The sequence below is a fragment of the Pseudophryne corroboree genome, chromosome 10 (genome assembly GCF_028390025.1).
Source record: "Pseudophryne corroboree isolate aPseCor3 chromosome 10, aPseCor3.hap2, whole genome shotgun sequence".
Classification (NCBI taxonomy): Eukaryota; Metazoa; Chordata; class Amphibia; order Anura; family Myobatrachidae; genus Pseudophryne; species Pseudophryne corroboree.
The window spans coordinates 103011854-103024833 of record NC_086453.1 but is presented as its reverse complement, the minus strand read 5'-3'; the positions used below and the strand labels follow the sequence as shown (position 1 = coordinate 103024833).

General features: G+C 38.7%; 1 protein-coding gene across 2 annotated transcripts in view; it reads right to left on the bottom strand.

Annotated features, from left to right (window-relative positions):
- Positions 1-5001: 5001 nt before the first annotated feature.
- SHISA7 (shisa family member 7) overlaps positions 5002-12980 on the bottom strand; it is a 349002-nt gene continuing 341023 nt past the window's right edge. Inside the window, exon 6 of one of the 2 annotated variants that reach the window (XM_063942679.1) lies at positions 5002-11552. In XM_063942679.1, the coding sequence (XP_063798749.1) occupies positions 10966-11552 (587 nt within the window). In that variant the 3' untranslated portion in view covers positions 5002-10965. The remainder of the gene's footprint in view (positions 11553-12980) is intronic. The other variant, XM_063942680.1, reaches the window with a different exon arrangement.

Here is a 12980-nt window from a genome sequence, read left to right as displayed (position 1 = left end):
GCCCTGACCTGTCTTTCAAAGCAGAGGGTCCTTGTAAGGGTGTACTGGCAGACCGGGGCCTTAGAGTGCACAGGGCCTATCACATGATCAGTGGAGCCCTGAACTGTCCTTTAAAGTAGAATGTCCTTGTGAGGGTGTACTGGCATTTCAGGCCCTCCCTCAAATTTTGCTATGGGACCTGTTGATGCTATTTTCCACCCCTGTCTGCCAAGATTACCTAAGCCACGGTTCAACTTTAAACATCAATGACTGAAGCAGTCTTCATCACTGCAGGACTTGTACAATAAGTAACACAAAAAGAGGAGATGTTTCAAATTGTTGAGAGCGATAAAGTGGCAGGGTCGGTTCAGGGGCTTTTTGTGCCCCGGGCGGCCATAGGGGGCGTGGCTTCATACAGGGGGCGTAGTCAGTTACACCCCCTGTGCAGTAGTAGCGCCGCTGAAATGATGTGCAGTGCGCGATGATGTCATCACGCACCGTACAGCAAAGGTCCTCTCCACGAAGGAAACCTTTAAAAGTGGAGACGTTTCCTATAGCTTCTTCAAGCTATCATTTATCTCACACAGTCTATAAAATTACAGTTAGGAGGAAAAAATTTCAAAGGTCGACTGGTCGAATTGCAGGTTTTTTTTGCAAAAAAAGCAACGATTTTGCTAATCGTAACTCTACGAAGGGTGAATTTGCATGTAAGTCACGTGTAAAATGTGCTTCAAACACCACAAATCACAACAAATAACCATTGGTACAAACATCGTCAAAATAACATTTGTATCATTGGAATTTGTACATTTACTAAGAATTGTCTTCGCAAAATCGCTCAAGCTTACACCAAAATCACTACAAAATCTCACCTCAACGCATGAAATCAATTCACTGTTTTATTGTTTTTTTTTAAGCATCTTGACATGTGAAATCCATTTTTTTCACTAAGTTCCATCAAAAGCCCCAGCACATTGCACAAAAATCGCACCTCAGTACACCGCTCCCAAAAAGCAACATTTCTATTATAGCTAAACCAGAATGCTAATAAAAGCCACCACATCACCTACAGCGCTCACTGTCTGCTCACAGCCATGGCAGAGGCAGGTTTGGGAGTAGCCTGGATGCAGGCAGTGATGTCATGTGGGCTGCACCAGCTGATGGAAAGGTCCCAGGAGCAAGAAACAGAACAGAGGAACCAGCGGTCGGAATGTTTTTGTGGATTTTATCACTTTGCTGTGACTTGTGGCACTAATTGAGGCATGATTAACTTTGTGTTGGCATGTGACTTGTGAGGCATTCTACTGCGAATTTATAGCACATTCATATGTGACTTATGAAGCTACGTCCCATGTGAAAGATGCAAAATCGACAAAATTCGCACACGCCAAAAATCGGCAACATACACAACATCGGAAAGGCAAACACGCAAGTGAAAACGCTTGTTAGTAAATGTGCAATTTCTGTTCCAGCAATTAAGGGCGATCTGTAATCTCACCCAAAATCGAGTCTTAGTAAATTTCCCCCTTAGAAGCGAATTAGTTGCTTTGACTTTTATCTCTTTTGAAGTTTGATACATCTCCTCCCCTGAGTCTACTCCTCTAACTTAAGTAGCAAATATCTTGGACAATTTCAGTATTTTATACGTAACGTGAAATGAATTCAGTCAATTATGGGAAGAGTCAATTATCTGCGATTTTCAGTTGGAAACCTCTAGTACTAATATTATGCGGGTTATCCAGGATGAAAACCTTGATTACAGCCCCCCCCCCCTAGAGGACATACATTGCCTAGGATTCTTTTTGGTATGAGGACTGTTGGCACTGCTGAGAGTAATGATAGGCACTGCTGAGAAGTGGGTCAGTGGGTACAGGTGGCATGCACAATAATATAAAGAGGTTTTTGTTTGCCTTGGGTTGATGATATAAACATTTTTAACTAAAAGGTGGACCCTAACACTGATTTCTTCTGGTGAACCCAATAGTGCAATAGCTCATTATATATCCAAAAGCAAAAACATAAATAAAAAAGAACACATTATGTTCAAACCATATTTATAGTATGTATTGAGTAAACAGGTTTGGTCCAAGTTCAGGATACCATTGTCAGTACGAAGTGTTGGATATTCTGCAGAATTAAATAATGTAAGGCTATGTATATAGGTAGATCTTATATCACATCTGATCTGTGATTTTATTTTTACTCAATGTTGTAATGTTGTTGTAAGACACAATATACTTTGCACATACTAGTGGATTTTCCCGTATTAAAGGATATTTTCACCCAAAACTTAACTTTTCATTAATGTTGGTGGTATGAAATACACTCCCCTTCTGCAGAGAAGAGCAGAGCATCACGGCCGGTAGCAGATTTCTGTATACCTGCCTTGATAGGTGAAGCACTGGAACCCGGGTACGTAATATATTCTGATAATGCATATCTTACGAAAGTGCAACCAAAACTAAACATATCTATACCCAACAAAATTTCCAATCATTTCACATGTCCTATGTCATTGGTATCCATTTTTCATTATAAATGTATGAATAATAGCTTCTGAAGGATCATTTCAGAGACAGTACATTACTGTAATTATTCTAGTATCTAGGGTAACTTTCTGTATCACCCATAGGGGCCGATACAACTTAAGTGTGATGTGGTGCAAGTTTTCCCTCACTGCCATTGCAATACTGGCAGGTGCAATGTGCCATTCCGGAACGGCACACAGCGTCCACTGCGTTGAATTTAATTTTCCCCATAGAAAGTTCTGTATGTTGCTCCATTTTCCACTTTTATTGAGAACTGCCCACAGGCCACTTTCTGGACCAACAAATGTAACTTTTATGAAAATTCAATTCAATTCAAATTTTGTTGCGTAATAGTTACACTTTTATTACTTTCTTAAGGAATGTTATCAATGTTAAGCTTAAGTTATCTCTATACTTTACAGTGTTTTTCTTAGTGTTTCAGTGACAGTTTTGTCTGAAAAGCAGTGTTAAAAATAAGCATTCACTTTTGAGTAGGTAGGTGGTCAAGAGTTTTACTTTTTAAGGGCAAACCATATTTATTTTTATGTTATGTTTATAAATGGGTCTTGGTCTTGTGCACTTTGATACTGGATAAAGGGGAGAAAACAAAATTCCAAAAAGATCACAAAATGAGGCCTGGCAGGAAGATTATGGATTAGGAGGATGCACATGTGCAAATCCCTACGTCTGTTTAACAAAAGCAACTCACCAAATTTCAATGATCTCTATTATTGTTTCCTAAGCTTAGAAAGCCTCTTCCTAACCTAGGCTGGCTGGATTTCTGTAAATTGGCATTGCCCATTCCACTCACACCAGACAGAAGCTGTTCCCATCCCAGCGATGATGACAATGCAACAGAGGTTGGAACACTTGGTTTTAATTCCTAATCAGGATTTTAATGATCACTCTCTTCCCATTGCCTTAAGTCCCAACACCGACCAAACGGACTCCACGTTATTAGTGCCTTTGCATCCGATTACCATTTAATTCACTGAGATTTGCAGTAAACGTGCGGTCTCTGCTTGTGCAGTCAGTCACTGTACTCTATTTACCATGACGGTTTGCCGATAAGGAGAATATCATGCACTAAATACCGCCACGTGCAATGCAGATGTTTTTCAACAGGAAACCTACCTCTCCAAATACTGTGAGCCCAAAGCCTAGCATCCTAAATTCTTCCCTGAATTTTATACATCTGCCTGTAAGCCTAAAGGAGTTGCTCTAGTTCTTATGATACTATATTAATAGAGATAAATATAATTTAATTGTTAAACCACTTGATCAGCAAAAATAGATTTTTCTTAAAACATATGTAATATATTAGCGAATATCCCCCTCTCCTCTCCAAACTAGGGAAACAGAGCCAATCTACACTTAAACCACTTGCTGTATAATTCAGCTGCACAATTCACTGCTGTTCTCTCTGGTACATGGTGGTACACATAGTATTTTTTTACCATGGTAGTAAGGAGGGGGCCTGACCACACCTCCCCGATATAGTCACGTTCCCTCCCAGTACCGGGGCCCGGCACAGCTGACAACAGCCCTGGTTGCCAACCCTCTCCACTAAAACCAATGCTTTGTATTCTCATTATGAAATGGACACATTGATTTTATATATATATATATATATATATATATATATATATACAGGGGTCGAGTATCCCTTATCCAAAATGCTTGGGACCAGAGGTATTTTGGATATCGGATTTTTCCGTATTTTGGAATAATTGCATACCATAATGAGATATCATGGTGATAGGACCTAAATCTAAGCACAGAATGCATTTATGTTTCATATACACTTTATACACACTGCCTGAAGGTAATTTTAGCCAATATTTTTTTATAACTTTGTGCATTAAACAAAGTGTGTCTACATTCACACAATTCATTTATGTTTCATATACACCTTATACACACTGCCTGAAGGTAAATTTTAGCCAATATTTTTTTATAACTTTGTGCATTAAACAAAGTGTGTCTACATTCACACAATTCATTTATGTTTCATATACACCTTATACACACAGCCTGAAGGTCATTTAATACAATATTTTTAATAACTTTGTGTATTAAACAAAGGTTGTGTACATTGAGCCATCAAAAAACAAAGGTTTCACTATTTCACTTTCACTCAAAAAAGTCTGTATTTCGGAATATTCCGTATTTCGGAATATTTGGATATGGGATACTCAACCTGTATATATATATATATATATATATATAAAAAAATAGAGTGCAAGAGAGCGCCTAATAGTGTTATATATTAAGATATTATTGTATAGCCAGTTCACCCTGTGAGGTGTGCAATGTGCAAAATTTAAAAAAGAACAACTTAGCTTCTTGAGGACAGCTTTGATCGGATGACACTTTAGGACATGTAAATTAGAAAACAAAAGGCAAACCTAGTGTGTACTGTTTTCACAAAATTAAAATCCGCATAAAACTCTGAAATCAGGAACCTTGCTGGTCCCAGTAACCATACAGAAGCTTATCAAATTATAAATATAAACAAAGTTTAATACAAAAAATCCTGACGCAAATGCAGGTAGCAAACGTACAAGATAAAAACAATTAGATAGCTTATCTATCCACAATTGGAAATGTCGCGTGAACAGCAAATCCCAGTTCCATAACCAGATGTTCAATTTAAAATCCTGAAGCAAATGCAAGTAGCATACGTACAAGATAAAAACATAAAAACGGCTTATCTGTCCACTGTTAGAAGTATCGGGTGAGCAGCAAATCCCAATGCCAACGCGTTTCGTCCTTTGGCAGAGTACTTCTTCAAGCTGCCACCCATTGATTGATGGGGTGTGTTTTAATATCTTAATTGATCCTATAATATTTTATCAGTGTGTCTTAATTAGGATTGTCCTAGGCGCTATTCTTCACTTTTCTTTTATATATATATATATATATATATATATACATATATATATATATATATATATATATATATATATAGGATTGCCAAATAAAACTAATTACATGGTCTAACCAGGGAATAGTAGAGGTGGTTATTGAAATGTGTTTATTTTCCAGATCTCTAAAAGAATGGTGGCTTATTAGCACTAACTTCATGTTCCTTATAGTAATCAAGAATTAGAAGACTGCAGAAACCCACAGTATTGTGACATCATTCTTAGTAAGGAAGATTTCTGTCCAGTTCCTGAAATGCACATAAATGTGTTAGTTGAGGTGATGTGATAAAAGAAGTCACTATAAACGAATAGCATATACAAGTGGTTCCTAAACTGTGTGCTGTGGCACCCTGGGGTGTCTCAGGGTACATGCAGGGGTGCCTTGGGTTGATGGTCCAGGACCAATTAAAATTATTTATAGCCAATGTAATAGACAAAACCAGTGCTAGTAGCTGCCAATCATAAAATATGTAAACAAACAGAAGAGAATCTTGTCCCTCACCACATAACTGACCCTACGGATGACATATAAACACAATTTACTTAATTTTATATTTTTTTCTGAATTTCTCAATAAGAAACTTTTGGCCTTTGGGTGCCATAAAAAAATGATGATACTCTAGAGCCCCGTGACTCAAAAACCTTTGAGAACCGCTGGCGTATGCAATAAACCCAAAATTCAACTGAAAACTTCCACCAAATTTACACAAATCAACTATTTTACAAATTGTCAGCAATCTGTTCACAGTTCAGCCTAGTATTAATAAAAACCCCATTAAAGCTATGAGAATTATCTACAGCAAATGTTTGGACAAAGTGAAGAAACACTCTTGGCATTTCCAAATGTGAGTCATTTAAAAAGAGATAAGAACCTATTTATGGATATGTTGTTTTCCATATTACAATCATTTAGAAATGAGTGGTTCTTCTGTTTTCGCCAACTTAGCACAAGTTCAGATCTCAAACAGTCACCCTATTGGCTAACTGAAAGACGTGAGAGCCGGATAGCCAATAAGACAATGTTTTCCATTCTGAACAAGATCAAAACAAAACCACTTCTACAATCAATGACTTCCCCGTGCCAAATAAACTTCTTAATACGCATCTCTGGGAAATAAAATACAGGATATCTGAAACATTGTTTGAAATGCAAACTCTTAAACATATTCCTTTCTACCTACACCCATTGAGAAACTTCTAGATATACTGTAGCATAACACAAGACAACCTGAACTACATGTGGATACATCTGCCATCCCAATATCAATGACCTGTAAATAGTGAAGTCTCCAAAATGAATACCTACCATTAGCAGTGATCCTAGGACCTGGAGTAAAATAAGAATTTCCTGGTAATAAAGTATTAATGCATTAAACAGAAATATTTTAATATCTTAATGCCTGTGCTGTAAGCCGTATGTCTTCATTTTTTTCTATTAGGTTGCATAAATCAGAGATGTACATCCTATAAAACATATTAAACTTGGTCTCAGAAATCGGAGTACAACCACCAGCATTTGTCCTAAGCCATAAAGTGGCAGATCTGGGCTGATCCTATGCAGCTTAACTCACCCAAGCGCTACAATGTTATCAACAGATAAATTCACGTCTCTAGGTAAAATAAGCAATGTTTCATTCAGGCCTATTGTATTTGGTGAATGTGAAGTCAATTCTTCCTAGACCCTCTCTGTGTTGGTATGCCCTCTCATGGTGCATTCACTCACCTGCTGGGACTCTTGCTAAAATCAAATGTTGGAGTACATGGTCAGGCATATACGTGCCGCTATTCCACAATTTGGAATTTTCTCCTGACCTTAAATTAGCATTAACTGAGTGGCAAATCTTTTAGGACCTGACTTGAATAATAAATATGTATCTTATGCACAAGTGTATGATTTTTTTTGAGACCCTGCAGTGTAGATTTGGCCTGCCTGCTTCAGAATATCTGTTATGCTCAGCAGTCACATTTCACCAAGTGTTAATCCCTCTGACAACCCCACTGTCCAAAGAACAAATATCTGATGTGTGCCTATGCTTTATTGAGAGTGGTATAACGGCAAATGTGCTGGGATAGGAAGACTAAATAGATGAAGAACTCTCTCAACCAAAATTGGAGGATCATAATACAGCAAACCGACCGTGCAAATTTCTATATAGCCTTCATAAACTGGTTTTTAACCTCAAAGAGCATTTCTAAAATATTCAAATCTTCCCTGCAATGTGTAAGAGGAAGGCATGCGCCAATGGCAATATGTCTCCTAATAGCTTCTGTCTGGAACAATATCTCCCTCCTGATGTCCTCTTTATATCTATCACCTGACCCTTGACTAGATCTTTTGCATTATATATGCCTCGATCTTCTAAATACAATGTGGATCCTCCAGAATTTTCTTTGCACATCTTTTTCTCCCCCTATCATTCCCTTCTTTTTTTTTATTACAAAATGCTTAAGTACGAAATTTCATATTGAATGCACCCCATTCAATCGAAATAGGAGAAAGAAAACCGTGTATGGATTTTCATGCTTATAATATTGTTTCTTATTGCTTCTCTGGTCTAAGCAGTAAAAATTGTCAGATTGAAAATAATAGAAATAAATAAAACAAGTCTTCACATATACAGTATATGTATTCATTTTGTGACTTGGGAATGAGTGTAGGCACCTGTGTGAAGACCGTGTGTGAAGACCGTCAATCTGCGGTCTTTAATTACTAAGCTTCCCGGAGGGTTGGAGGTGAAAATTTAAAACGGCACTCGCAGTCGCTTTTAACCTATCATGAAGTGGCATCTTACACAAGGTGCTGCTTTGTAAATACCCTACATGTCTTAGAGTTGCTCATTGGTTTGTGATGGGGCTGGTATTAATGGATTAATTGGCCTTTTAAATGTGGTGACGCAGTATTTTCTCCCACTAAAACCTGCTTGCAAATTATGAAACATTAGTGGGTTCATCCATCAAAAAATATTTCCCTTATTTAAATGAATATTTCAAATGTAACTGTTATTCTGCAACCAAATATTCAGGAAGTCTGTATGCAACCTTTATACTTATTAAACAGAACTACATTTTTTACCAACTAGGGTTACTGTTTAGCAGTGGGTGGTAAAAATCAATGTCTCAAGATTTATTGTGGTAATGTGAATCATAAGGTGAGCAAAACTTCTAATTTGACGTGTAAATGGAGGCATTTACAGACCCTCATTTTAAACATCACTTAACTGTACATATAAACCAGCATTAAAAAATTAATTACAATTATATAACATTAGCAGAGAGCACTAAATAGTGCAATTTACAGTGGCACAGTGCTGAAAAGAGATCTGCCCACTGGAAAATGAATATTCCTGTGATAATCCAGGGAACATTTTCATCACATCTAGAGCAGCAAATATACTGTAATTTAGCACTATGGACAGTTTAAAAAACATATCTGTTCATGTTTTCATGCTACACAAAGGATGAGGATCCCTCCCTTTCACTGATCAATGTGGTTGTGACACCTCTATAAATCCACCATAATATAACAGTTGGGCATTGTATTGTTTATTGAAGATGTATTCACCATCTCAATAATGTTAATTTCTTTTCAGCAGCAATAGGTGATTTCTGTATGTAGGACTGCCAGTCGAATAAATGTCAACAGGAATTGCTGTATCAGTACAATTAGTTCAACACCAATAATCAGGTGACTGTTTTAGGGGGATATGTATCAATACTTAGAGAGAGAAAAGGTGGAGAGAGATAAAGTACTAACCAATCAGCTCCCAACTGTAATTTTTTAAACACAGACTGTAACATGGCAGTTAGGAGCTGATTGTCTGGTACTTAGGGGTCGATTTATGAAGCATTGAAAAGAGTGGAGAAGTGATCCAGTGGAGAAGTTTCCCATGGCAACCAATCAGCAGCCACGTATAATTTTATAGAATGCATTTTATAAATGTTAGCTCAACACTGATTGGTTACCATGGGCAACTTCTTCACCAGCTCACTTCTCCACCCTTTTCACTGCTTCATGAATAGATCCCATATTAATCACTCTCCACTTTATGTCTCTCCAAGGTTAGTACATCTTCCCTTTAATCATGTTTAGATTTTCAGGAAATTGGACACTGTAGCTTGCTAACATCTAAGTCATTATTAATACGGCAAAAAAGGAAGTCTCACACGTGGCAGAACTATAAATTTGTAGCTGGCTCAATACACAAAATCTGTATTTAGTATATTAATTAAAAAGACTGCCTGAGGGGAGATATTATTGAAACAGTTAAGGCCATTTGTGTTTGAGAGAGCTCCATGGAAGTGTATAAAGTGGGAGGGGGAACTTTACAGGCCAGGTTGCCAGCAATTTCAGTGATGCCCTGGAGATAAAAAGTTGAGAAAGAAGTCTGAAATAGCGTGACATCATTGAGATAAAAAATATAATAATAAAATAAAGATTTCTTTATGGCACGATCCTCTTTTTTTTTTTGTTCCTTTTTTTTTTTTTATAAATAAAACGACCAAATCATATGAAGCGTTGACACTGCAATGTCAGAAACCAAATGGCTTTCTTTTGATGCAAGTTAGGATTTTGAATAAAAGGGTGATGATGCGGATAGTAAATAAGTCAACACATACACTTTAAGAGAAGCATACTTTGTTGACGATCAAACCTATCTTTTCCAATGTAATCCTTGTTTTTATTGATAGCATAAGCTATGAAACTGAATGCAGTTAATTGCAGCCGCTTATGTTTTTTTAAAGAAAGTTAATCATATTAATATTGGATTGAATACTTGGCACAGTTTGTGCTGTACTGAACCAGCTGCATTGACTGTTACATGTGATTGTATTTGGCGGAGTTCCTCTGCTAGAAAAAGGGGCGAAGTTTTTAGTAGGGGAAAAAAAAATCAAGCGTGTATCCGTTACAGGCTTGTCTCTGCAGTGCTACTCTGTCACATCACTGTGTTCATCCTAAGCTTATTGGTTATTGTAGAAAAGATATGGCGCAACTTTTATTTCCAGTTGGAGTCACATATTGACCTAACCCTGATAATATACAGATTACCAGACATTTTCATTTCGGTGATGATATCTTCTTACTGGCAAACACGCAAAGAGAAATCACTATAGGTTTCACTCTATTTCCATGTACCCTTTCTCCTATGGTCTTTTCAAACTAACCGTCAGCCACATTCGGTGCTGTACAATTAATATCTCCCAATTTAATTCAAAGGCTGGCAGCCTTTTCGTCTCTCAATGCGCTTCTTTGATTAATATCATCATCTTTGACATCATCCACTTGGCCGGTGGAGGCTGCTTCAAGTGACATAGCAATAAAACTAAAGTCACCAATAAAACAAATAAATATGCTAATCACTCCCTCTTCGTTACCCCAGAAAACCGGGGTGTTCTTCACTTTGTTTTATTCTTCCATTAGAGACGATGAATACAAAGTAAGCCATGGGAAAATAGTAAAGAAGCCACAGAACAAAAATCAACTGCCTCTTTCTCTAAGTAGGAAAAACAAAGAAACAGTAAAAAGAAGCAGCTCAAACAGTGACCTCATTCTTGCTCCCGGTACGCAGATGTTGGCTGGGGAGATGGCCAGGAATGAATTGAAGTTGCTCAATGGTGTTTTGACGTTTGGCAGCAAAGGCCTGCCGTCGATTGGCGGTGTGGTTAGCCATATCCCATGTCGTCTTGGGGGAATTGGAAGATGTAGGGTGGGAATTCATTTTAATCATGTGGTGACGGTCTAGCATTGGGGTGCTAGCACAAACATTGGTGTGAGAAAAGGCCTTCTGGTGCCCCAGACGCATCTCTTGGAATGGTGGTGGCCCACGATGGTGTATCCTTTCAGGAGACAGAAGGTGCTCCTGCGAGTGCAAAACCTCACGGGAAAGAAGACGTTCTTGAGAGATGAGGCGGTCTCTGGGTATAGTATAATCATAGTGAGCCGGGTAGTGATTGTCCGAGAGGATATGCTCCTGGGACATGACCCGTCTTGGCGTCTGTGATTTTTCCAGGTAGCCATCATGATCGTAATTCATCTTCATGACGTGAAGCGGGAGTGTACCACGTGTTAATTCTGCTAAGTGTTTTCTCTTTAAGTAAAAATCATCCATATCTTTCTCTGCTTTTAGAAAATATAAAAACACAAAAGAATAAAAAGTTAAGCACCATAAGAATTGATGATAAACATTTTGGGGCTGATTCGGATTTACCCTCTTCTGCATTAGCATTTTTGGCCATAGTGGCGTCAGCGACTTTATGCTACTGCTAGTACAAGCCCTTCTCCTGGTGTACAGCAGTGCACCTGACTGTGCAAGAACTGGGACACTCACTTTGAGCAACTGCATTTGGGCCCAAATGTATTAAGCCTTAACAAGAAATATTGTGGAGATGGATAAAGAAAGATAAAGTACCAGCCAATCAGCTTCCTGACTGCCATGTTACAGGCTGTGTTTGAAAAATGACAGTTAGGAGCTGGTTGGCTGGTCATTTATCACTCTTTATCCGACTCCACTTTATCACTTGCTAAGGATTAATACATTTGGGTCTTGGAACCATCAGAGACACTATCAGGACTTGCAGTAGCCCCATTCTAGGTAGAGAATCTCCGTTAGAGTATGGCCTCCAGTGTACACGATTAAGTGTCTGAGCCCGAAACCACTCATACGTCCAGGGCCGTAGCTAGGGATGTGCGAGCTTTGGCACCATACAGAGCACTGGGCTCTCTGGAAGGCACCATCACTGCCCCATAATCCTTGCATGTGGCTAGCAGGGTGCTGGGAATGTTGGAATGTGCCCATTATCTCTGGAGCAGTGCCCCATCCCCCTCACAGGAGCTTACTCTCCCAGAACCTATGGAAGACCCTTGATTTTTCAGGTAGTCCTCCACACCCAGGAAGAGTGGGAACCCCTCCCACATTCTGCCCACTTCATAGTGAAGTGGATAGAATTAGGAGATAACTGCTGTGAATTCCGAGGTCCAAAGGGAGGGGGCGGGGCATAGTAACGCAATTTTATTATAATCTTGCCATTTTAGACCTGCCCCCTATTCAAATTTGTGCGCAGCATTTTTACCATGAGGGGGTGGGGCCTGATGATGTGCCTAATCTGGCCCTCCCCCCATCATGACCACCTGATTCTCCTCCCTGGGCTTCCCCCGGAGAGGAAAGTTTAAAAGTTGGAAAGTATGACTTAGGGGGAGGGGGCAGCACAGTGCACTCCAAAGCCCAGTTACGCCACTGCCTGTGACACTCCCATAACACCCCTATCAGACGGAATATCTATGTGCGTCTGTTTAGTCATCTCCCAGCACCCCGCAGGATCTCCCAACTTTTTAGGGATCTAGACGCATGTGCAGTTGCAAAAAAAGTCTGAATCAGCCCCTTTGTGTAACACTTGTGAAAGTTTCACATATATCCTTACATCAATAGGACAATGCTCACACTACCCATTTTAATAATTTAATTATTCTCTTTTAAAGATTAACTATAATGTTAGTCCAGTTCTTTCTGCCAATTATTACAAAAAGTATTATTTTTCTTACAGTAAAGGT